Source organism: Gracilinanus agilis, chromosome 1 (assembly GCF_016433145.1).
Source record: "Gracilinanus agilis isolate LMUSP501 chromosome 1, AgileGrace, whole genome shotgun sequence".
NCBI lineage: Eukaryota > Metazoa > Chordata > Mammalia > Didelphimorphia > Didelphidae > Gracilinanus > Gracilinanus agilis.
The window spans coordinates 310,294,105-310,319,916 of record NC_058130.1 but is presented as its reverse complement, the minus strand read 5'-3'; the positions used below and the strand labels follow the sequence as shown (position 1 = coordinate 310,319,916).

Below are 25,812 nucleotides of genomic sequence, written 5' to 3'. Positions count from 1 at the left end.
GAGCAATCTGAAATTATACTCAAAAGAGTTATAAAACTGTATACTTTTTAGCTCAGCAATACTACTATTAAGTTTATTGCCTAAGGTGATCAAGGAAAAGGAAAAGAAACCATATGTTTTAAAATATTTATAGTAGCCCTTTTTGTGTTAGCAAAGAACTGGAAACTGAAGAGATGTCCATCAGTTGGGGAATGGCTGAACAAGTTGTTATATATGATTGTAATGGAATAATATTGTGCCATAAGAAAAGACATATAAGATGATTACAAAGAAAAACGGAAAGATTTATATGAAGTACTACAAAGTGAAGGGAACAGAAGCAGGAGAATACTGTATAGAGTAACAACAATGATATATGATGATCAGCTATGAATGACTTAACTATTATCAACAATTCAAGAATCCAGGACAACTCCAAAGGATTCATGTTGAAAAAGGATATCATCACCATAGGACAAACTGGCAGGTTTTGAATGCAGAATAAAAGATTACCATTCTTCACTTTATTTCCTCCATGAATTTTTCTCTAGTATAAGCAATATGTGTCTTTTTTCACAACATTACAAAACAGAGAATATGTATTATATGATCATTTATGTACAATTTATATTACCTGCTTTCTTGGAGAGGTGTAAGGAGTGGGAATTGAGGGAGACAAAATGGATTACAATACATCAGAAGACAAATATTTAAAATTGTATTGATATGTAATCTGGGAAAAAAATTAAAATTTGAAAAAAATGTTATAATTATCTCAATAATAATTAGTTCCCTCAGGTAAATTATTTATGTATTCATAATATTCTAAAGCAGTACAAAAGTTTCACCAAACTGACAATCAGAGGGCCACATCGCCACCAAAATTTAAGAAAACCTGCTCTAAATTTTTTATATAAATATTAATATTTTATTGTGGAGGACATTGAGATTATTGGGAGAAGTTTACATTTGCATTTTGCCAAAGAATATTCCTATGGTTATGTGTGTGGCTGAGTAGTTTGAAGGGACAGCACCATCAGAAGGGACACTGATAATGCATATAAATATAGAACTGCATTAGATGGAAGCTTGGCAAAGGTTGAATGACCATCTGGTGAATAATGATTCTTGACCAAGTAATGACTGTTCCAAGTTTGCATGAATTCTTCATTCAATAAAGTCAAAACTAGAGATTAGAAGATTAGTAGATAAACAAACATGAGGTGGGAAGGGAGGGTTTTGGAGGTCACAGCCTAAAGGCATGTATCCAGAGGATGCAATGTTATATGAGAAATCAAGAAATCCAGTTTGGCTAGATTGTGAGGGAGTCTATAACCCTGGAAAGGTAGACTGGAGCCAATTTGTAAAGGGCTTTAAATGCCCAACAAAGGAACTTTTACAGTATATACCACTGAAGTTTACTGAGGTGGAGAATAATTTGGTTAGACCTAGACGTTAGGAATATTATTTTGGCAACCTTTTGGAGAGTAGATTGAAGATAGGGAGAGACTTAAAGCATGGAAACCAATCAGGAAGCTATTTCAATAACCTAGGTGAGAAGTGATGACGGTCTAGAGAGAGAGGGATAAAATTCTTAGAAATATTAGAACTTGGCTACTTGCTGAATATGTTCAATGATATGATAAAAATATTTCTTCTTCAGCTTTTAAATGTCTCATAACTAATACCTTTGGCAATAAACTTTTGGTTTATGTTTGGCTTCCTTTAGAAACCCAAAGACAAGAAACGTTCTACTGAGGCCACTGTGATGGCTGACTCCACAGCTCCTCCAACAGGCTCTGCAAATCCACCTGATGCCTCAGTGAGTACTACATAAATTTTGATTTCTTTCTTCAACAAAAATCCTTCCTAAGGAGGGAATAAGAAACCTACCAGTTAATGTGTTTAAAAAGATCAACTGCCTGCTAATTCTGGATTGTTAAGGCTTCCTTTATTAAGGTGGCAGAGATCCTCCATTATAATTAAATCCCATAAGTAATGTCCTACATTTCCTGTTCTGGGTAATACAGAAAGAATTTTTGACTTTTCTATGCTTTTATTTCCTAGATAATGCATTTTACCCATTTTTTCCATTGTGTGTTGCTTTTCTTGGAATTGTGAAAAAGTGATATCACCTATATTTCTTTTCTTTTTGATGTGACCTAAAAGCATGAATGAAAATTCTATATTTGGGGTCTCTTAATTCATAGATCATTGGTTTAGGATGGGAAGGGCACTTGGAGGCATTGGGTCCAACCCTCTCATTTTAGAGATTTTATTGAACAGGTAATATAGGTTGTACACATGTTATTTTATAATACTTATTTCCAAAGTCATCCTCTTGTGAATGAAGGCACATATCATTTACACTAGAGAAAAACTGATGGAAAAGATAAAGTGAAAAATAGCATGCTTCAATCTATATTCAGACTCCATCAATTCCTTTTATAGCAGTGGATAGCTTTTTTTGTCATGAATCCCTTGGAGTTATCTTAGATCTTTGCATTGCTGAATAGTTAAGTTATTCACACTTGATGATCATATTTATTGTCGTTACCATGTACAACAGTCTCCTGCTTCTTCTCACTTCTCTTTGCATCACTTCATGTCTTTCCAAGTTTTTTGTGATCATCTTGTTCATCATTTCTTATAGCTCTATAGTATTCCATTAAACTCATATACCACAACTTGTTCAGTCATTCCCCAACAGATGGGCACCCCTCCCTATAGTTCTTTGACAATACAAAAAGAGCTGCTATAAAGATTTCTATAGGTCTTTTTTCTTTATCTTTGATCTCTTTGGGATACAGACTACTAGGTCCCACCTACCTTTCTAAACTTTACTTAATGTTACTCCCTTTCATTCACTCTGTATTCAGCCAAACTAGCTAAGTTCCCCAAAATGGCCTCAAATTTCCCCAAAATTCATCTTCCATTTCAATGGCATGCCTCCAGTGCTCTCACTCTTATCCTCTGCCCCTTAGATGCTTCAGCACTTCCTACTATTTCCTACTTACAATGCTTCCTAATTCCTCCCTAGTTATTAGTCCTCTGCCTTAGAAAACAACTGTGTATTTAGTATTTACATGTTATATCTCCTAGTAGACTATAAGTTCCCTGAGGGTGGCAAATGTTCATTTTGTCCATCTCCCCAGCACATAGCACAGTGTCTTGTGGACTTATTAATAAATGTTTGTCAATTTGAATTTTGGAAGAGGTGAAATTACTGAAGAGTTTTCATATCCATCTTTATAATCACCTTTTACATTCTGCAATAAAATGAGCACAGTTTACACAACTGGATGTAAAGTCCTATAGGCTTTATTTAATAGATTGTGATGTCACACTCTTCCAATATGATTTGGGAATATTTTGGAAAGGAAGATATTAATGTTAGGAACCTACAAGGTGCCTGCCTCCTCAAGGGAGATCACAGGGGTACTGCTGTACATTGTCAGTAGCACACTGTGTTTTATATCTCCTCTTACTCCCCTATTTCTGGGTCCCGCCATAGCCAAGTGTTAGGATGAGGGAAGAGGGAGGAGGAAGATAATGATTACTAGACACTGTGCTAAGCGCTTCACAAATAATATCTCATTTGATCCTTATAACAGCCCTACAACATAGGTGCTGTTATCATTCCCATTTTATAATAGAGGAAACTGAGACAAAAGGAGATTAAGTGACTTGCCCAGGGTCACACAGCTAGTAAGTGTCTGAAGCTGGATTTTTAACTCAGGAAGTCTTCCTGACTCCATGTCTTGGGCTCTATCCACTGAACCACTTAATTGTTTACTTTGAAGATAAATAGATTTATTTATGGAAAAACATTCAGCACCTCTGGGTTAGACTACCTGTCTATGGTATAGTTAATGTTAATATGGAGGGTTTTTTTTCTAATTTCTGTTTTCCCTCTTTAGCAAAAAGATGAGGGGCTTGATGATGCATTAGATGAGCTCTCTAAAACCCTTGGGGAAAGAAAATCAGACCCTGATGACAACAAGCCAATGGAGGATAAAGTAAAGGTAAGAAAATAAAATAATGACACATAATTTGATGTAACATTTATCCTTTCTACAAAAAAAGGGAAAAGAATTTCTGAAATGTGCAAGGTCACTTACTTATTTTGTCTAGAGATCTTTTTCCATACAAGAAATAAAGTAGTAGAATTCTATCTTCTAACCCGTAAATATGGATCAATTCCCAAATGCTGTCAGATTCCAAACACTTAAAAGTGTCTCCTAATTAGAGGGGTGTATGTTAACATGTCATTATTAAATAAATACTCTGTTGACAAGCGTTTTTATTCATTTTATCTGTCAATGGTGCCAAATATATTATACTGGAGATATTTTTTAAAGCAAAGTAAGTCCGATGAACTTCATGGCAAAATTCCCAAACATATTATTAAAGAGACAGATGATGAAAATCTACAAAAACAAGCAGTAATCATTACAAAGAGTTATTATGGCTTCATCAAAAACAGGTCATATCAGAAAAAAACATTTCCTTTTCTAACAAGATTATTTACACTGATGAGGGGAATGCTGAGGATATAGGTTACCTAGATTTTAGCAAGGCTTATGATAAAGTATCCCTTACTGTTTTTGTGAAAGGGATTGAGAGAAATAGATTAAATAATAATACATTCATATAGATTCAGAACAGTCTGAAGTTTAAACTCAAAAGAGAACTTGTTTAGTGCCTTTGAAAGTGGAGTACCCCAAGGATCTGAATTTTGTTGACTCTGTGTTCAATAGTTTAGATAAATACATAAGATCTTGATGAGTAGGCACATCAGATTTTCAGATGACCCAAATCTGGGAAAGACAGCTACTATTAAATGAGATAATATTTGTAAAGTGTTTAGCACAGTACCTGGCACGTACTAGGCACTTTCTAGATGTTTATTTCATTATCTCCTAACACAATGACAATACAAAAAATGTATTGATAGACTAGAACATTGGGCTGAATCTAATCAGAGATAAATGTAAAGATTTGAAATTAAGTACAGAAATCAGCTATACAAATATAAGATAGCAGAGGTCTGGAGAGGAAAAAATTGTTTTGAAATGGATCTGAGGGTATCAGTGGACCAGAAACACCATATGAATTGGATGAGGCAGCCAAACAAGTCTAATGCAATTTTGTACTACCTTAAGAGGAGCTTAGCTCCAAGGAACAGGGAAGTGATGATTTTTCCTATAATCTGGCCTGTCAAGCCTCATTTAAAGTAATATATTTGGTTTTGGCCACCAAGGTCTAAAAAAAGAAATTTATAAGCTGGAGAGAGTCTAGAAGGGGGCCACCATGACATGACATAGGAGAATTGTTTAAAGGAATTGGACATATTTAGCCTGAAGAAAAGAAGACTCCAAAGGTGGATAGAGAGCTGATGGGATAAGATCCATTCCTCTTGGCTCCAGAGTGCAGAAAGAGAAGCGATGGAGGGAAGTCTCCAAAAGGCAAATTAAGGCTTGATGTCAGGAAAAACTATTTAAAAGTATCCAGAAATGGAATAGCTTGCTTTTAGAGGTGGTGCATTCCCCCTCTTTGGAAGTCTTGAAGCAGAGGCTGAATGACCACTGGTTGAGTATGTTATAAGGGGGTATTGTAGATATGTTAAAATTATTTTCAAATACAATGCTTCCATAGATAATGATAAACATTTTTTCCATGTTATATTGAATATATGATCTTCAGTAGCTTAAAACAATTGAAAACAAGCCGCTTGTCCTCATCTTACCAAAAATGCAATAAATGCTCAGAAACTCAGGCTGTACTCCATGAAAAAAGAAACAAATATTGATTGTGATTTTTTGCTCAATATTTCTAGGAAAAAGCTAAAGCTGAACATAGAGATAAACTAGGAGAAAGAGACGACACCATCCCTCCTGATTATAGGCATCTTCTTGATAATGACAAGGACGTAAGTGGCCCCTCTTGGTTCCCAAAATATAGGATGATACATTTTTACTTTAAGGTATAATTTTTGTATTTTTCACTTAAAGTTCAAGTGAACTGTATGTGGAAAGTGCTTTTTAAAAAATGTATGAGGGGACAGCTGGGTAGCTCAGTGGATTGAGAGCCAGGCCTAGAGACAGGAGGTCCTAAGTTCAAATCTGGCCTCAGACACTTCCCAGCTGTGTGACCCTGGGCAAGTCACTTAATCCCCATAAAAATGAGGATGTTGTGAAGAGTAGGGCGAGAACTGGCCTCTTGATCAGGAAAAATCTTGATCAGAAAAAATCAGGTCGTGCCTTGGACATATATTGGCTGTCAAGGGCAAGTCCCTTCAACTCTCAGTGACCCTGTCAACTGGGTAAGACTATCCCACTATTGTGTAAAAGTTGCAGATGTGAACTGGCAGAAGTTTCCTCATTAGGAACTCCCCAAATCAATAAAGTCACCATTCTAGTCCAAAAAAAGTGGGGAGAGAGGAAACGAATGAAGAGAGATAAAGAAATTATGATATGGGGACAGACCTTCTGATTCATTATCCAAAGTTAAAGCTGCAAGAAAAAGAATGTTAGATAAAGTAGGATTCAAAAATCAGATGACCTGTCCAATTGCCTATCAAGATGCATATACATCGGAAAAGCAAAAATGCTAGACTTTTGGTTCAGATGTTGACAACAGAATTTCTAACCTAGTCTTTCCTGACTTTAGGCCAGACTGGCTTGCCTCCCAGTCTCTGAATGGCCTATATTTGAGACTTCATTAGAAAATCACTCTTTAAGACAGAATCCTGAGAAGGGTAAATACAAAATTACACCCATATGCTATGCATTTGAGACCCAGTAAAACAAATATAACTGGTGTCAGAGCCAGAATATCCTGTTAGGCTTTGTAATACTCAAGCAAGTGTTCAGTCTTTCTCTGGAAACATTTTTAGCTAGAAAATGTGCTCTTTGATGCCCCTGTGTGGCCATTGCTGGTATTCTGGCAAAAAATATGTGATTTAATGCACTTACCATGCCACCATGGCCTTGTTTATACAGTTTTTAACATACCTATTATTTATCCCAGTCTTTGTAAACCTCTGTTTTTTAAGTTTCTGATTTTAATTTTTGTTATGTTCTTGTTATTTAGCTCATTTATGGAATTACAAAAACCCACATTCAAATTTACCAAAGGAGACAAAATAAGAAAAATAACTTCATTTTCTACTCCACGGAACATTTTTCTTATTCCTTTTAGGTATATCAGTGTTTTACCTTAATTAAAAATAAAAATAGATTTTTCAAAGTTGATAATTACCTTAATATTTTTGTATTTGACATGGATGACAGAAAGAGTAAGAGGTAGAAGAATGAATTATTTTCAGTCTGGATTCCATGTTTCCAGGGTACATTTCTGAGATGATTATTTAAGGATTTGGGAGGGAGTTATATTCTCCAATTGTTAAGTATTTTCTCATTTTGATTTTTATATGCTTCAGTTGTTGACTGTTTTCTAATTTGAACATCTGTGAAAGTATATTTGATGAGCAATTTATCTTGTTTTTAAGGGTAAACCAGTAAAGCCACCACCCAAGGATCCCAAGGTAAAAATTATAGTACCGTATTTCTCTATTGAATTTGTCTGGCTGGGATTATGGGATAGTGTACTTTAATTGTGATGCTTTTATATCAAATAAATAAAATGTAAGAGAAAAGAAAATACCAGAGAAAGCTATGTGTTAATCTCTAGTTCAGCATCTTCACTAGGAAGAACACCTAGACAACATGGTGAATAACAACAGATTTGCTATGGGAATTTAATTGTTGCTTTTTTGGGTTATAGAAGGACCTTTACACTTCATATACCTTTACTAGTAGAAATTTTCATTTCAGAATTCTAAAGATGGTGGAGACCCCATTGATGAACTCTCAGAAGGGTTTGACAACTGTTCCCAGACTCCATCTTCAGAAGGTCCAAAGAAATCAACAAAGGCGAGTTATTTTTTCCCCCAATTTTCAAATCATTCATGTCATGGGGCTTAGTGGTGAAAGTGAGGAATAAAAGATAGATAGCTTAAGGGTTCTTTTGGTATCCATGAAATTTTGTAAGGTTTTTCCCCTAAGAAAAACAATGTTTCATTCTCAGTGAAGAAAGATACTTGCTCTAAAGTATACACAATCTTAAACAGAAAATAAGAATAACTTTCCACTGGAAGATAAGATACTTGGGATCTTTGCTGATTTTTCTGATTCATTCTTTTTCTTAAGTTAATTTTTTCAATTATGCATAGAAATAACTTTTGACAATTATTTTTTTCTGCTATTTTATGATTCAGATAATTTCTTGCAATTTGCCCTTCCCCCAGTCAATAAATAGTCTGTTATAGGTTGTATCAATGCTTTCATGCAATACATATTTCCATATTCCCCATGCCATGACAGAAGACACATATCACACATGCAATAAGAGGAATTAAGGAAATAGAAGAAGGAAGTGAAGGAAGTAAAGTGAAAGATGATCATCAGTCAGATTCTAATAGTTCCTTCTTTGGCTGGGGATAGTATTTTTCTCATGAGTCACTTGCAGTTATCTTGTAATCTTGTTTTGCTGATAATTGTTTTGGTCCTTCACAATCGATCATCATCCAATATTTCCATTATTGTATACACTGTTCTGGTTCTGCTCACTTCATTTTGCATGACTTCATTTAAACCTTTCTAGGTTTTTCTGAACTCACTCTGCTCGTCATTTTTTATGGTACGATATTATTCCACTACCACCATCTACCACAGCCATTCCCCAAGTGATAGATAACTCCTCAATTTGCAATTCTCTGACACTACAAAAAGAGCTGCTATAAATATTTTTGTACAAGTAGGTCCTGTACCCCTATCTCTGATCTCTTTTATCCATGGCTATAGAGAGCTAGTCAGTGGCAATTTTTGTTTTGTTCAGTCACATCTGACCTCAGGACCCCATTTTGGGTTTTCTTGACAAAGATACTGGAGTCATTTGCCATTTCCTTCTCCAGCTTATTTTAAAGGTGAGGATACTGTGTAGATAGGGCTGTCACTTGCCCAGGGTCACAGAGCTAGTAAGTGTTCATGGTCAGATTTGAACTCAGGAAGATGAGTCTTCCTTACTCCAAGCCTAGCGCTCTATCTATTGAGGCACTTAGCTGCCACTTTAATTGTTAGTCAGGAGACATTTTTTCTTTCTTTTTTTATTATAAAAAATTTTTGCCAATTACATGTAATAACAAATTTACATATAAGTTTTCTAAATTTTCTCCCTCCCTCCCTTCCTTCCTACCTCATGGAACTGGTAAGCAATTAAATCTGGGTTATACAGGTATTATCATATAAAATATAGTTCCATATTGTTCATTTTTATAAGAGAAAACTCATCATAAAACCAAAACCCCAAAATAAAAATGCCAATAAACTATAGTGAAAATTTGCATACTTTGATCTGCATTCTGATTCCAATAGTTCTTTCTCAGTAGGTGGAGAGCATTCTTTGTCCTAAGTCCCTCAGAATTGTCCTGGATCATTGTATTGCTGAGAATAGCTAAATCTTTCACAGTTGATCATCCCACCATATTGCTGTTACTGTGTACAGTGTTCTTCTGCTTCAGTAAACATTTATTAAGCATCTACTATATTCCATGTATTGTACTGTGTTGGCAATACAAAGAAAAGTCATGGCAAAGCTCTAACTAAAACATAGATATCTCCTCCTTCCCAGTCCAATACTTTCTTTATTCTACTGCACTACCACTTGGCAGCTCTTGTAGAGAGGGAAGGTGGGGAAAATGCCCTTCTTTCTTGTGTTCAAAATGAAAAATCTAGATTTCAGTTAAACATACTAAATTAGTCCTTTATTTGTAATGAAAATGAGATAATATGCAGAAAAGAAGAACCTGAATTAATTTGATTGAGAACAGTGATTACTTCTTAGTCTGGCAATAATAATGACTATATAATATTTGTTTCTTTTTCCTCTAGAAAAAAGATGAAAAGGATGTTTCTAGCACTAAACCTAAGAATGGTGGAAAATCAAAGGTAATAAATAAGCAGAAGAACAGGTCTAGCAATTAAGCCCTGACAAAGCTGCTGATCCTTTTTGAAATTTAAGTGATTAATGATCTGTTTCTTAATGGTAGATCAATTTTCCTCTTGTCAAGAAATTTTTTTGAAGTTAATTTTTAAAGAGAAGTGACTCAGCACTTGAGAACGAATTAGTCCCCTCCTTACCCTTACACTTAGGCATCTACCTGCCAAGACACACACAAGAACTACATGAACACAATTATGAAGCACTCTTTACACAAATAAAGACTAAATATCTAACTCTAAATTAAAAGATCTAAGTAATTTGGAGAACTATTAAGTGCTGATGAGAAGGATGAATCAATATAATAAAAATGACAAGTCCACATAAATCAATTTACTTATTTTGTGTCATATCAAACTACCAAAGAATTACTTTACACAGCTAGAAATCCTCTGATGCAACTCCCTCTTCAAGGAGTGGAGATACATGAACAAGAAGGATAGTAATTGAAGTGCCCAAAAGATCCCATTCATGTTGGACTCTTATGATGTGATTGTTGAAAATAACTTTTTGGAGCCCTGGTTTTGACAGAGGTTACTAGAAAGAAAGATTAAGAGAACACTACAGTTTGTTTTTATTTCATAAGAACTTTGGCAAGGTACATCATGATATTCTTGTGGGCATCTTCAAATAACCTGAAGGGCTTTCTCATGGGAGAGAAAGTAAATAGACTTAGTTTCTGTTGCTTGTGAGGCCAGAATGACTACTGGAGAGAAATTAGTATGGGACAAATATTTGAGCTCAAAATAAGATAATTGGAGCTCTCCACAGATGGGAGGAATAATGAACTCCCTATTACCAAACACATTCAGGAAAGGAGAAGAAAGCTACATTAGATGAATTCTAAGTTCTCTGACATTTCTTTAGTTCAGAATGTGTTTTCTCAAATCAACATGCCATAATCAGATACAAGTTCTCAGTTTCGGAAATAATAGCATGAAGTTGAAAACTATTCTAGACGTGATAGAATGCTTTAAAATAAGTCAGACACCTGCCTGTACTTGTAATGTGTTTATAGCCAATGAAGTATTTCAAAAGATAAGAGAAATGGAGGATAGCTAAATGTGAATTGTATCCTAAACAGAGTAAACATTTAGTTTCTTATTCAATTTCAAATTGTATGTTACAATAATAAAAGTATGATCACTTCTTTCCCTTAAAAAATTCAAAACATGATTCTTTTAGCCATTCCCCTCCCCAAGTCTGAAATACCAAAAGACCTACTCTACATTTCTTTGATTCAGTGTATTATTTTTAACACAGAAGAAAGAGAATTCCTATTGATCATTTTGCCTTTCTTTTCAGTCTAAAGAGAAATCCTCCAGATCAAAAGCCGATGGAGATAAGACAAGTTAAAAGTTCAGACTCCTTTTAGGTAAATTCAATTGTAACCAACTACAATACACATTTTTTCACTGGACCTGAAAGCTACATGTGGCACACTTGATTCATCTGTTGGTACCCCTTGCATGTAATAGATGTTTGGTCATTTAAATCCTGATCAATCTCTCTTCAGGAAGTACCTCTTAATTGGAGAATGCTGTTACAAAAATATTTAAACATCCTTATTTAATTAAATAGAACACATTAAAATCTCATGCCAGCCTATTAAAGAAAATTTAAATCTGCAAGTAGAAACTTGATATGTCTGAAATTTCAAAATCTAAATGCTGATGAATAAATGAAAGATTTTTCCAATCAGCAGTGACAAGGAAGAGAACAGCATGTTACAACTTAAAATGGCATAATCCCAAGATGTGAATATTGAACAGAATTGCCTTATAATGTAGTGAATAGTAGTAGACCAGGCCCAGGGTTAAAAAGATCTTGGATTATTCAAGCCTAGAGACTTACATATACTAGATGGATTACACTGAACAAATTATTTGACCCCTCAGACCAGTCTCTAAGACTGTAAGTTTCAGATGAATTACAAGACTTTTTCAGTGGGGAGAATAAACTGATGAAATCACAGATCTTAACTTAAAAAAAATACAACAGAGTAAGGATAGAGCACTTGGGAAGCAGAAAGATTTGACTTTTAGATTTTTTTAAGATTTGAGAAATAAAATAAGTGGGTTCACATGGTAGCTCTGCCTTTAGTCTCTTTGAGTTCAAATCAGAAGATATGAAGTAATCTCAGATCTTGTAAAAGTTTTAGGATAACTAAAGTATCTTGGATGGACAAATCTGCATCATAGTCATTAAAATGCAGATACAGTCCCCATCAAGGTGCCTATGATCTATAAAGATGAGCCTAATGAAAATTATGTAGCCAACTTACAATTTACTATATTCTCTGGATCCCATTTTGTTTATTTATTTAGTAAATTGGGGGAGAATTAAGTTATGGAATGAGAGAGATGACTCAATTTATTGGTGCTATAAAGAGTGATAGGACATGATGGTTGGAGAGTAATAGTAATCAGAGCTGTTGAAAAGCTTATGAATCAAATCCAATTTTTATGTATGGGGCAAATTACTTTGAACTTCTTAAAGTTTCTTCATGATTTTTGAGATGTGGCTTTTTTTATTGCTTGCCTCTCGTTATCTATCCCAAAATCTAAATATCCTTATTTGTGGTTTTTCCTTATTCTGTGCCATCCATTACTCTTGATAGATATTATACTTGTGGTGCCCATGGTGGGAAGGGGATTTCAATAGCAAATGTTTCAATATTTTTCTTTTCTTTGACTTTCTTTTTTAGGCTCTCTGCACATGCTAGAAAATCTTCATTCGACTGGTGGATGGTGACTTCAAGCAAACCAAAGGCTCTTGCAGCAGAAAGCAGTTATTGAGGGTGGCTTCTTTTTTGTACAGTGGTATTTGAGGAGTCTTTTGACATACTGAAAAGTTAGTTTCATGTTCTTTTCCAGGAAATGACTGGGATTTATCATAGTTGCCTGTATTATTTTCATAAGCATTGATAATTTTTTTATTTTCTTCATTTGGGAGGGAAAGGATGCTTTATATTTGTAAGAAATATATTTCATAAAAAGTTACTTATGGCAACTAAAAAAGTCTGCAAACTTTTGCACATGTTCTCCACACAGTGCCTGTCAATCTTAGTAGGTTTCTTCCTGTTTCAAATAATTTTTGGAACATGTGAAAAATGCTTTCAGTGTTCTGGAATGTTATGATTGCTAGTTATCCTTTGCTCCTTGACTCTTGGGAAGCATTGGACATTTCCTTGGGTGAATGACTAATAAGAATTTATAGGTCAAATATAAAATATTGTATAAGGACCACCATGGCTGCTGATAATAAAAGAACAATAAAAACCCTGGATAGTACCTTTTCTACAGATCAATGAGCAAAGTGCATCATGCGGCTTATTTTTCCTTGACTCTTCTCCCCTTTTCTCAGAAGAATCAGGCTTTCCTAAGCTTGCATGCCAACATGCAATATACTGAAGCGTGGATGGAAAAAACATTACCAGAACAAAAGATGGGCAGTTCCTGTCCCTCTGTGGCAATAGCCTCACAGCTAATACCAAGCATGAATAGAAATAAGTTTTTGGAATGCACTTGTGCCTTCAACAATTCATTTTTGTTTTCATCTTCAGTTCTGCTTGTCATTGAAGATTAATGCAGGTGTCTCTGTTCTTTATGTAAAACTTGAATATAGTTTTTAAAAGCAATATTAAAACCTTAGTCTTTGCACTGTACATACTTTGTGGAAAGTAAGTTTGCCAAATAAGGACAAAAATAATTTTGCTGCTTAAAAAAAAAACATGAAACTTGGTGTTCCGTCTCCCTAAAACAATTTTAATCAAGCTCTGATGTTTGAGAACAGTTTTTCTCAAGTAAGAAACTCCAAGGAACCATGAAGCAGCCTGGGGTGGAGGGTTGGTTTGGTTTTGGTTTGCTGAGCCTTCTGATGATATTGAGCATTAAAAATAATTTTAGAAGACTTTACTATAAGGGCTCTTCCAAAGCTTTGTTTAGGATTGTACCATTGCAAAAAGTCTGAGAACCACTGTTCTGGAGGTATGAATGGCTAATAAAGTATTTTGAAGATAAATAAGTTTATGGGAATGGCACTATACAGCTGAGTATGAATAATTGTTTCATTTGGTCTTTAAATTTTTTAATACCTGGTACTGAGTGAAGAGCTACTTGGGTCATGTTACATAGACAAAATTTGAAAAATTATGTTTTTAGAGACTGTAATGTCGCCAAACATCACAATTAGAAATTTCACCTGTAAAGACAAGTTTCTGTGACACTGACTTCCTTGAGGAAATCAAGGAGCTTTTTATAAACAAAAAATAAATTGGAGGGGAATGAGGTGACAGGATGTCACAAAAGACACCAAAACCCTGCTGCTGGTGGGAGATGAGCCCCATGGGATATGTTCCACATCTGGACTCAAAGTACATCTTGGTAAGAAAGCTTAATAAATCATAGGTTCTGAACAAACCCTGATTTGTGAGATTGTGACTGTGAGTGGAAGTTGTTGTTATATGTATTGGAGCAAAGAAGCCCAGAGATGGCAGTTCATTTATGAAAAAAAGGTAACTGAACTTGATGTGGGAATGATGCATCATTAAGCAAGACTTTTCCAAGAGTAGATAAAGATCAGTACCCAACTTTAAAAAATCACCATTTTCATTAAAATATACAAATGAACGTAAAGCAATGACTTTCCATTAAAATCACTTTCACCAGTTTTTGGTTGTGTTTATTTTTAATAGGATTTGTTTGATGTTCATAAAGTTGTATTTCTCAAATAACAAAAGGTGCAAGCTTATAAAACATTATCCAGAAAAGTATTACTAGCATTCTTGTTTTAAGTTATTATGTCTCAAGTACTCAAGTACAATGAAATATCATTACTTCCATCTCTTCAGCAGCTTAGTGTGTTTAACACAATATCCTCGGTATCTTTTTTAATTCATGTAACCTACAAAGGTGGTCAGTTCTCATTTAGACTCATATACAATCTTGTATGAAGTAGTTACAGTCATCTTGCAGTATTTTGCTATCTTAATGCTAATGCTAATACAATTAATATCTTTTGACTTAATTGTTCTTCATTGGCATTCAAATTTTATAGCTACTTTAGCACTCATGATTAGATCAAATTAATCAATTCATGTTTCTCCCTTCCTATCACCTTATCACCAAACAATAAGACCTTATAGGTCAAATATAGAGCTCAATCTCAGCTAAACATTTTTGCTTCATTGCCCCTTTTGTGCCATGGACTTCTTCTCAAAATGATGTTTTTAAGTCCATAAATAGTATATATGAGAATTCAAAGGAAACCAATTATACCGAAATAATCAAGTATAATTTTTCCCATCTAAGTTGAAGAGGTCAACAAACTCCGAATAAGTACCGCTTTTCTAAACCCTAATAGGAACCCTAATTTTTTTAAACAGTAGACTTTGTATTCTAATTTTGGAGTTTATTTGTTCTATTTCCTGCCAGTTTTCACCATGTTATTCATCTCATTTTTTTCTTTCTGAAAGAGAAAAAAATTATAATAGACATCCTTCTTACATATTAACTTGGGCTTAATAATTTAAAGTTTATAAAGATCTTAGAATCCTGTGAGGTAGGTAGTTATGAGTTGTTATCTTTATTTTATAGGTGAGGAAACTGGCCCAAATGCATAGGAGGTAGCAAGAGGTCTTGAATTCAGATGCAAAACACTGAAGCATTCTTTACATGCTTGTGGCATATACTGATTTAGCTCTTGTAAATATCTATGTTAATAACCCTGCTGAGAGAAATGATAAGTCATGGGAATAGAAAAATGAACATAATGGAGCAAGAAACCATCTTTTTTTAAATGTTAGAAAATATATCCCTCTTGTAGCAAAAAAAAAAAAAAAAAGGCTTTTTATTTTCTTTTTAAGTTCACTTTCATCACAAAATGTGGTAATTACAGTAGATCACAGGAACCCGGCAAGACATAAAAAGTTACAATGAGCTGGGGCTCTTTTGTAACCATACTTTGATTTTCTCAAAATTTTGATCCATCCAGCGTATGTTTTCTTCAATCGTCTCAAGTGTTTGCTGGACACAGCGAAGCTGGGAACCATTTTCATTCAGAGAGCTGAAGAATTCTTTCACCTTTTGAAAAAAAATGAAATAGAGACTTTTTCCTTTTTTCTCTTGTTTGAAATTAAACATAAATTCATATTTTTAGAGCTGAAAGAAACCTTAGAGAACATCTAGTCCAGCTCTTTTTTTTTCTAGCATATGAGCCTACTGAGAGTCCCAGCTGGTCACCAAAAAAAAAAATTAGATAAGCTAAAAGTCCAGTGTTAGCAAAACATTTGAACTTGAATTTAAAAAAATAATTTATTTTGTCAATTAAGTTTCATTCATACAAGCATAGACTAGTTGGCACAAAAATGCATATTATTTAAACACCCTGGGGAATAGGGTGCATAACAGGACCCAGTGGGAAAAGCTTTGACCTGAAAGACAAAAAACATAGATCCTGGCCAATATTTCATTATATAGAATCAAGCCTCTTTTTCTGAGCCTCCATTTCCTGACCTATAAGATGAAGGGACTATATCTGCTTGAAGTTCGCTGCAAAAGGAGGGCTTCTAAATTCTGAATGCACATCTCCGGTCATGAGCGTGATTAAAGCAATTCTAAATGCTTGGGTGCCTCTAAGTTCACTTTGGTAGGGCAAGGTCAAAGCAACTGTAATATCTACAAATCTCACCAACATTTAGCTCCTTAGGGGTTCTGCTCTATCTTGGTTTTAGCAGAGAATTCACGACACAAAGTTTAATAAGGAAACTGTTACCTCCTTGAGTCGCTCCCTGGTAGAGTACTGATTTGTCGTTCCAATCACCATGTAAGCTATAGAAGCTGAGCCAAGTTCAAACCTAGAAATGGCAATTAATAAAATACACTTTGAAGTTTTCAATTACCAAATCCTGCTGAGTTGCTAGTCCAAGCAGAACATGGTGTGGGGGGGGGGGGGGGGGGGGGGGGTAATAAGAAGGAATAGAAAATGTGATTTCTGCTTTTGGGAACTTAAAGGACTTTAGGAAGCTTAAGACCTGTGTGTGAGGTGGCTGAGTGATGAAGCCAGGCTATAAGAACTCCGGGAAATGAGAGGTCAGTGTGGGTGGGCTTAAGGAGTCAGGGGAGGACTTATGACACTGGAATTGTGCTGGATTGAATGATGAATGTATTAATATAGGCAGGGGGAGGGAGAAGGGAATGAGCCACCTAGCTGCCCCAGGATTTTATATTTTCAAGAGATTTTTCAATGATTATTTTACTTCTCTGCTCTTTTCCAACCCAGACTTCACTAAGATTGATGTTATTTTGAGATTAAGAAACTGAAAATAAAGTTAAGAAATTTACACATTATGGCACAGCTACTTACTTCTGTATGATTCTATTCCAATTTTCCTTCAGAAATTGCCAAGCCAAATGATAACCCTTTGGATTTCTGCCCACAGAACTAAGAATATGTGGAAACTCCTGAGTTTTTATTATATCCCCCTGAAAACTCTGATCCAGTAACCTAAAAAAAAAGAATGAGAATAAAAGTAGGTATGATTTAGTTATGAAAGAACTATGGCTTTTATCCATGAAACAGTCTGAAGAATAAATCTAATGTTATCAAGTCATAAAGGGTACATAGGTGAGCATTCAAACTGTGTCCTGACACCCAGTCTTCCCAGATACACAATCATTGATCAGAAACACAAGGAAGAAGAAGAGATATCCATCTCCTGTAACATTAGTTTGTCAACTAGCATTTATAAACTAGCTGTGCTCCAGCACTGGGGAGAGAAAAGCAAAAGGCAGTTCTTGCCCTCTCAGAGGTCACAGTCCAATGGGGGAATAACAATGTGCAGACATGATACATAAAGGATAAACTGGTGATTATCTCCAGAAAGAAGGCACTAGCTTTATGGAGAATTGGGAAAAGTCTCTTGCAGAAGTCAGGGTTTTGGCTAGTACTTCAAGGAAGCCAGGAGTTAGAGATGAGGAGAAGAGCATTTCAGGCAAGTGGACAGCCAGTGGACAGGGTTGGGCAGCCATGCTTGGAGCCAAGACATGGAGTGTCATGTGCAATAAGCAATAAGGAAGCCAGTGTTCTGGGATCAGAAAGGATGTAGGGGATGTAAGGTCTAAGAAAGCTGGAAAGGCAGGAAGGGAGGATATAAAATTATAAGCCAAAGAAAAGACTTTCTCTTTGATCCTAGAGGCAATAGGGAGCCACAAGAGATGACTGAATAGAGAGGAAGGGAAGATGACATGGTCCAACTCATGCTTTTGGAAGATCGCTTTGACAGTTGAGTAGAAGATGTACTAGGATGGGAAGAAAGAGTCAGGGAGACCAAAATAAAGATGGACCAATCAGAATGTTTTGTTGCTTTGAGGGTGCTGAAAGATAAATTTGCATATTAAACCCTGTTGACATGTCTCTGAGATATTCATTACACATATATACATTTTTTTAAATTTAGTGCTATAAATGATTTACTATAATACTATATGTACATTGCTGTCCAATACTGAATAAATAAGCAGCACCCAAAGAAACAAAAGTTATGACAGCATGATTGTATCTAATTTAATTCCCTTTTTATCGTTCCAAAAATGAACAAATTGCTCACCATTGAAGCTTTTCTTTATTATGGCTGATAGAAAGTGCAAGTTCAATTTTGTTTTTCTCAGTACTGGATAAAGAAATCTGATACTTCTCAAAGAGAAAATCCCAGCCTTCTGTGGTCTGTGCCCCAACAACAAACACAGCACTGGTCACATCATTTGGTAAGCTGCAAAAAACGGAGATAGATTTAAGGACATAATACATGTATAATAGTGCCAAATTATGTGATGATAGAATTTTCCCATTGTAGTATTTGTTTGTTTTTTTCATTTTTTTGCTTTTCCTGTTGCAGAGGTGCGTGTCCAAACACAGTGCCTTGCAGATTAGATGACCAATAAACATTTAATGAACGGATATAAAAGATCTTTAACTTTTACCAATTCATGATTTGCAAAAGATGCCAGATAATTAAATGGATTTGATGACTTTTTCTCAGGCTCTTTTAAATATTATAATCCTCTGACTGGAAGTCATATGGAGACAGTGTGTCTCTCTAGTATCTCAGAGTAATGAAGATATGATAATATGATAAATGATAATAAAATTCTGTCAATTGTATTGTTTCAGGCAGCACTAAGATCCATGGTTAAGACCTTAGCCTAACACTTAGCTCAGGTGAAGTACAACAGTGCCTAATAGCTGCAGTCTCCAAAGTGAGAACCATGTTCTTATCCCAAAGTGGGGCAATAGACTGGCCCCAAGGAATGTGGGACAACCAACTAGAAGGTGGAAAGTTGGATCATATCCTAGCAACAGCCACTCAAAGAACTTGTCTCCTAAATAACCACATCTACCCTTAATCCTCCAACACTGCCCTACTCTGCTCCCTATCTCTGATCTGCAGACTCCCTACTTCCCCTCTTCTGAGCCCACACAGGGATCCTAGGAATCCATGGAAGCAGCTACTGAGGTGACATTTAGAAGATTACGCCCTGTCCTCTGTTCCCAGAGAGCCCCATGGCCACGTCACAGATGGGACAGTGTGAACAATACATGATAAACAGGCTTGGATTGACTCTGCTCTATATCATGGATATTATATTATCTCCTCTCCCGATACCATCTGTCTTCTGAAATTCCCTTTTACTGTCCAGGGTACCACTATCCTTCCAGCAACTTCACAGAGCCCATCAATTGCCAGATCTCTTCAGGTCAACCTCCATTTCTCTAACATTTGTCCCTTTCCCTGAACTCACATAGCCACTTTTTTTCTGCAGATGGAAGGTTTTGCTTAGCTATCCTGTGCTTCTTGGATCACCCAAAACCTTCCATCTGCAGAAAAAAAGGAAGGAAAAAGGAAGGCTCGTCTAGATTTGGGGTGCAGAGTGTGTGTGTATGTGTTTTAAATAAGTATGTGTTTTAAATAAGAAAAATAGAGGGGGACATTAATCAGTAGGTTAATTCTATGATAACAGACTGAAAAGTTCCATTGGATTCTTTCCATTTCTTGAAATATTCTTCTGCCTTCTGAACACAAGGTTGATACTGGCGCACACAAGCAAGGAGAAGGAGCTGGCTGCGCAGCATTCGCTGTGAGACTGAGCCTTCGTCTGTCCATGTCTGGTTGTCAATGAGGTCCTTAAACAACCTGATGAGGAAAGCCTAGAGAGATTACAGAGAGGGAAAATGTAATTGCTTTATGCCACCAAGAATTAATATTAGTATATCTAAGAATCTTTTTATTTATTACCAAATGAAAGTTTCCTAACTACTTTTATGTCAAAGACTACTTCTCATAATAATATTTTAAATGCATAAAGTATTATAAAAGGATTTTGTAATATTATAAATATATTTTATTAAGAATTGATATATAGAGAGTAATATTTTATAAAAGATTACAAAAGAAACCAAATATACTGAAATAGTTATCAAAATATTTTTAAAAACCAGTTCAAAGATCCCAGGTGAAACCTATGCAAGCTCATAGATGCCAGGTTGATGACACCTGCTGTAGAGTTTTATGGTTTTTTTATACATTCCTAATTTTCAATGCCTTTTTTTTGTTGATTCATTATCTACTAAAGTGGTGGACAAAATAATAATGTTTTTATTATTCATCTCCAAATATCAGGATGATATTTCCATCTGAATCAGGTAATCAACAAAATTATAAAAATATATATTTTATTATATTTTAATAAGATTTCAGAAGAAGCAATCATCCATCAATCATTTCTGTAAAGAGAAAAATTTGGTGCATGTTTTTTAGTTCTAGAACAAACAGAAAAGTAATGCAGACTAAAATAATTACAATGAAATAAAGTTTTTGTATTAAAAAAAAAACAACAGTTAAATGTACCTATGAGAATCAGATTTAAATACTGGCAGGATCTTACCACCATTTAATACAAATATGTCATAGTGCTCCTCAAGGTTGAATCAGTGAAAGTATCAGTGAAAGAATGAATGAAAAAACATTGATTAGGGGCAGCTGGGTAGCTCAGTGGAGTGAGAGTCAGGACTAGAGACAGGAGGTCCTAGGTTCAAACCTGGCCTCAGCCACTTCCCAGCTGTGTGACCCTGGGCAAGACACTTGACCCCCATTGCCCACCCTTACCAATCTTCCATCTATAAGACAATACACCAAAGTACAAGGGTTTAAAAAAAAACAAGCAGAAGAAAAAACACTGATTAATACTTCGTATCTGTGAAACACTATGCAAAATTCTGGGGATACAAATAAAAAAGCAGGAGAGCCACTGTCCTCTTGGAGCTTGCATTCTAATAAGGACAGATAAGACATAGAATTAATGGTGACTTAGAAGTCTTTCACACTGGGTTATGACCGATGGTAACTATAACCCATATTTATAGAATGCCTAATAATTACAATATGTTTTCCAGCTTGGTAATTATAAACATTTTTTGATCCAGGACAATTCTGAAGAATGTATGACAAAGAATACTGTCCACCTCCAGAGAAAGAACTATTGGAGTCAGAATGCATATCAAAGCATACTCTTTTTCACATTAGGTTATTTCTGTTTTTATTTTAGGGTTCTGATTTTATAAGAGTATTCCCTTACAACGACGAACAATATGGAAGTTTTTTTTGCATGATAATACAGATGTAACCTAGATCAAATTGTTTTCCATCTCCGGGATGGGGGAAGGAATGTAAGGAAGGAGACAATTTGGATCTTATGACTTCAGAAAAAAAAAGATGTGAAAAATTGTTTTTACATGTAATTGGGAAAATAAGGTATATTTTTTAAAAATAATGAATGTTTTTGTAACTTTAATAAAGCATTCCACAACCACAAGTCCATGTCAGTTTATTACCTTAAATTGAGTTTCTACATCATCCATATCTCTTTTCTCCATTAACTTATACAAAGGAATCAGCTCATTCAAACCTTGGAACACAGGCATAATTTCAGTCTCACGTTTCAGGTACAGACTTAAATCCAAAGCTTTTTCAATAGATAATTTTCCAATGCTGAACAAAAGAGAATATGATTACTGATAAAAATTCTAGGAACCATTTGCTGCTTCAAAAGACAACTCTACCACCTTATGATGAAACAGACTATCATAGGCACATTTTAAAAAACAAACACATTTTCTTTCTTTTTAATTTAAAAAGTAATTTTTATGTGAATGTGACAAAGAAACATGAATATTTTAATAGGAAATTACATATGAAATTGTGAGTTTTAAGTGCATATTAAATTTAACCCAGTATGCTGCCCTGCCTGTTGGTGGCCTCATTCTTATGTGTATAACTCATTTTCCAAATCTGTTCTGTCTGGCATATCTGCATTCTGAAGGAAATGTCTACAGTTGCAATAGATTCAGTTTCTTGTTTGTCATTCGGTTGTGACTGACTCTTCATGACCTCATGGATCAATATTATTCATGGTGCTTTCTTGGCAAGGATACTGCAGTAGTTTGCTATTCCCTTCTCCAATGGATCTTTTTTTTTTCCAAAAAAATTTTTTTAAACCCTTAACTTCTGTGTATTAACTTATAGGTGGAAGAGTGGTAAGGGTAGGCAATGGGGGTCAAGTGACTTGCCCAGGGTCACACAGCTGGGAAGTGTCTGAGGCCGGATTTGAACCTAGGACCTCCTGTCTCTAGGCCTGGCTCTCAATCCACTGAGCTACCCAGCTGCCCCTTCCAATGGATCTTTTGATTTTTCTTTCTAAGTACTGATTCTAAGATAGATGATAAGGATTTAATAAATAAACAAACAAGTAAATAAACAAATGAATGAATAAATAAATAAATGAAGTAGGTTAGAAATTATAAACTCAAAAATTCCAACAAATTAGTCTTAACACTAGTCAAAAAAAAAAAAGATTCTAACCCATAAACAGAAATCAGATAAATATATATAAAGCATGGTAGTCCTGGATCATCCCAAAGCTAAAACTAGTTTCAAAGTTAAGTGTCCTTAGAAGTGATCCTCTTCTTCCTTCCCAAGAGACCAGGTCAAGTTACAAAGCTCTCGTTCTTGGATACTGACACTTAGACAATGCAACAAGGCAAATAATTCAATCAACAGACTTCCCTTTATCCCTCAAGCCCAGACAATCTGGTTCTGGCCTGTTTCTGGGGGTTGTAATTCAGCTAATAGGCTTCCAAGAAACCAGACTCTTAGATCCCATGACTGATCTGGCCTCCTAGGGCTGGGAGTGACACCTAACCTGAACAATTGGGACAGAAAGAACAAAACTGAAGAGCAGAAGCTGGGGATGAGGAGAGCCACTCGGCAGGATAGCATGTCATAGACCAGGAGTTGGAATGGGTCTTAGGAGCCAGAAACTCCAATCTCCTCATTTTATAGATGAGGAAAATGGCACAGAATGGTTAAATCATGTACCCAGGGCCAAAGAATTAATAAGTATCTGAGGCAAAATTTGAACCCAGGATTTCCTGACTCCCAAGTCTATCCCTCTATCTACCATTCTGTATTTCTCTCATGGCATTCTGCACTTGGTGGACCATATTTCATGCTGACCTTTTGTTGTAAATGAGAGAGATTAAAATGTGAATTCTTTCCTTTTGGATGACTTTGTATTCCCAGGCATCCAATGAAGCATAAGCAATTTTAATTTATTATAAAAATTAGGAAAAGAAAAATACTTCAGCTTATTAGCAATCAAGCTGATTCTTTCATCTTTAGAAATGAGGCATTTGTGATTAGAGAAATGCAAATTGAAACAACTCTGAGGTACCACCTCACAGCTAGCAGATTGACCAATATGACAGGAAAGGAAAATAGTAAATGTTGGAGAGGATGTGGCAAAATTAGGACACTAATACACTGCTGGTGGAGTTGTAAATTAATCCATCCATTCTGGAAGGCAATTTGCAACTATGCCCAAAGGGTTTTAAAAGAATGCATGTCCTTCAGCCCAGCAATATCACTGCTGAGTTTGTATCCCAAAGAAATTTTTTTTAAAATGGAAAAGGTTCTGTTTGTACAAAAATATTCATAGCCATGCTTTTTATGGTGGCAAAAAATTGGAAAATGAAGGGGTGTCCCTCGATTGGGGAATGGCTGAACAAATTGTGGTATCTGATGGTGATGAAATACTATTGTGCTGAAAGGAAGAATGAACTGGAAAATTTCTATAAGAACTGGAAAAACCTCCACAGACTGATGTGGAGTGAAATAAGCAGAACCAGAAATTGTACACAGTAACTGAAACATTGTGGGATGATCAAATGTAATAGGCTTTGCTACTAAAAGCAATGCAATAATCCAGGACGATTCTGAGGGATTTATGAAAAAGAACACCATCCACATCCAGAGAAAGAAGTGTGGGAGTAGAAATACAAAAGAAAAACATATGATTCATCATTTGTTTATATGGGTATATGATTTAGGTTTTTGATTATAAAAGATTACTGTATGACAAAAATGAATAACATAGAAATAAGTTTTGAGTGATAATACATGTATAACCCAGTGAAATTGCTTGTCACCTCCAGGAGGGGAAGGGAAGAGGGGAGCGAGCAACATGAATCACGTAACCATGGGAAAAAATTTTAAAGATAAAATAAAACAAATGAGGCATCTGAATGATAGTTACGCAGCCCCCTTCCTCTAAGGAAAGAGACACACAGAAAAACTGCCGGAGTGAAGCCTTTGACTCCACAGGATTTCTTCCAAATCTGGTTTAGATTTATCTGATCTATTCATTACTAGTGCTTTGGCCACATGAATCTTCTACATATATGCCACTTTAATGTATTTCTGTGTGTGTCCTGTCTCTCCACCAAAAAATATTTGTACACCAGGTTAATGGGAAACGTTTTACTGTTACTTTACCAGGCTAGTTCATGAAACACTTTTACTTTGAACCAGCTATATCCTTTAGTTGCCTAATAATGATATATTGGTGGGAGTTATAAACTATGGTTTGGGGCAGATCTGGGACCAATAAAACATCTGGTGCCTGGAGGAGCCCCTCTGCAAGCACACCAAGTATTACAATTGCATTTACTTCCCAAAATAGAGACTGCATGTGTTATTTACCTGACAAGCTGAAATGCATTGTTAATGAGGTTCGCTCGATCATTACTGCTGATTGTCATATGCTTTTCTTTTAAGAGGCCGGTCAAAGATTCCCATCCATCACCCTCATAATGTACAATGTAGTAGCCATACATTCCCACATTGAATTTGATCCATTCCACCTCTTCTGGGAGGATGAGGACATCTACAGCAAACGAAAATATATTAGAACTCCATTTTCTTTCACTATTAAACCAATCTTAACTGATCCAAGAGACTAGGTAAAGCACCCACAGTGGGGTTTGACACTACAGAAATTATAATAGGTCATTTTTATTAAAACCAGGAAAAAACAGTTCAATAGAAAATGCCTTCAGATTTGGTCTCAGACACTTCCTACCCTCTGAGCAAGTCACTTAACCACAAATGCCTGGCCCTTACTATTCTTCTGTCTTGGAATCAATATTTGTATAGATTCTAAGACAAAAGGTAAGGGTTTTAAAGGAAGGAAGGAAGGAAGGAAGGAAGGAAAGAAGGAAGGAAGGAAGGAAGGAAGGAAGGAAGGAAGGAAGGAAGGAACGAAGGAAGGAAGGAAGGAAGGAAGGAGGAATAGAGATGGAGGGAGGGAGGGAAAGAGAGGAGGGAGAGAAGGAGGGAGAGGAGGAGAGAAGGGAGGAAGGAAGAGAGGGAGAGAAGGG

General features: G+C 35.6%; 2 protein-coding genes across 8 annotated transcripts in view; one reads left to right on the top strand and one right to left on the bottom strand.

The window, feature by feature from the left end:
- CAST (calpastatin) overlaps positions 1–14,604 on the top strand; it is a 142,405-nt gene extending 127,801 nt beyond the window's left edge. For all 7 annotated transcript variants that reach the window (XM_044662667.1, XM_044662634.1, XM_044662642.1 and 4 more), the window contains 8 exons: positions 1,709–1,801; positions 3,900–4,004; positions 5,819–5,911; positions 7,493–7,528; positions 7,818–7,916; positions 9,933–9,989; positions 11,347–11,416; positions 12,749–14,604. In XM_044662667.1, coding sequence (XP_044518602.1) covers positions 1,709–1,801; positions 3,900–4,004; positions 5,819–5,911; positions 7,493–7,528; positions 7,818–7,916; positions 9,933–9,989; positions 11,347–11,397 — 534 coding nt within the window. In that variant the 3' untranslated portion in view covers positions 11,398–11,416; positions 12,749–14,604. The remainder of the gene's footprint in view (positions 1–1,708; positions 1,802–3,899; positions 4,005–5,818; positions 5,912–7,492; positions 7,529–7,817; positions 7,917–9,932; positions 9,990–11,346; positions 11,417–12,748) is intronic.
- Positions 14,605–14,698: 94 nt separating this feature from the next.
- Positions 14,699–25,812, bottom strand: part of ERAP1 (endoplasmic reticulum aminopeptidase 1) — a 32,136-nt gene continuing 21,022 nt past the window's right edge. Inside the window, exons 12-18 of the mRNA XM_044662679.1 lie at positions 25,136–25,319; positions 21,931–22,087; positions 20,063–20,247; positions 18,650–18,811; positions 17,407–17,547; positions 16,816–16,897; positions 14,699–16,124 (exon numbers count right to left, since the gene is read on the bottom strand). Coding sequence (XP_044518614.1) covers positions 15,972–16,124; positions 16,816–16,897; positions 17,407–17,547; positions 18,650–18,811; positions 20,063–20,247; positions 21,931–22,087; positions 25,136–25,319 — 1,064 coding nt within the window. The 3' untranslated portion in view covers positions 14,699–15,971. The remainder of the gene's footprint in view (positions 16,125–16,815; positions 16,898–17,406; positions 17,548–18,649; positions 18,812–20,062; positions 20,248–21,930; positions 22,088–25,135; positions 25,320–25,812) is intronic.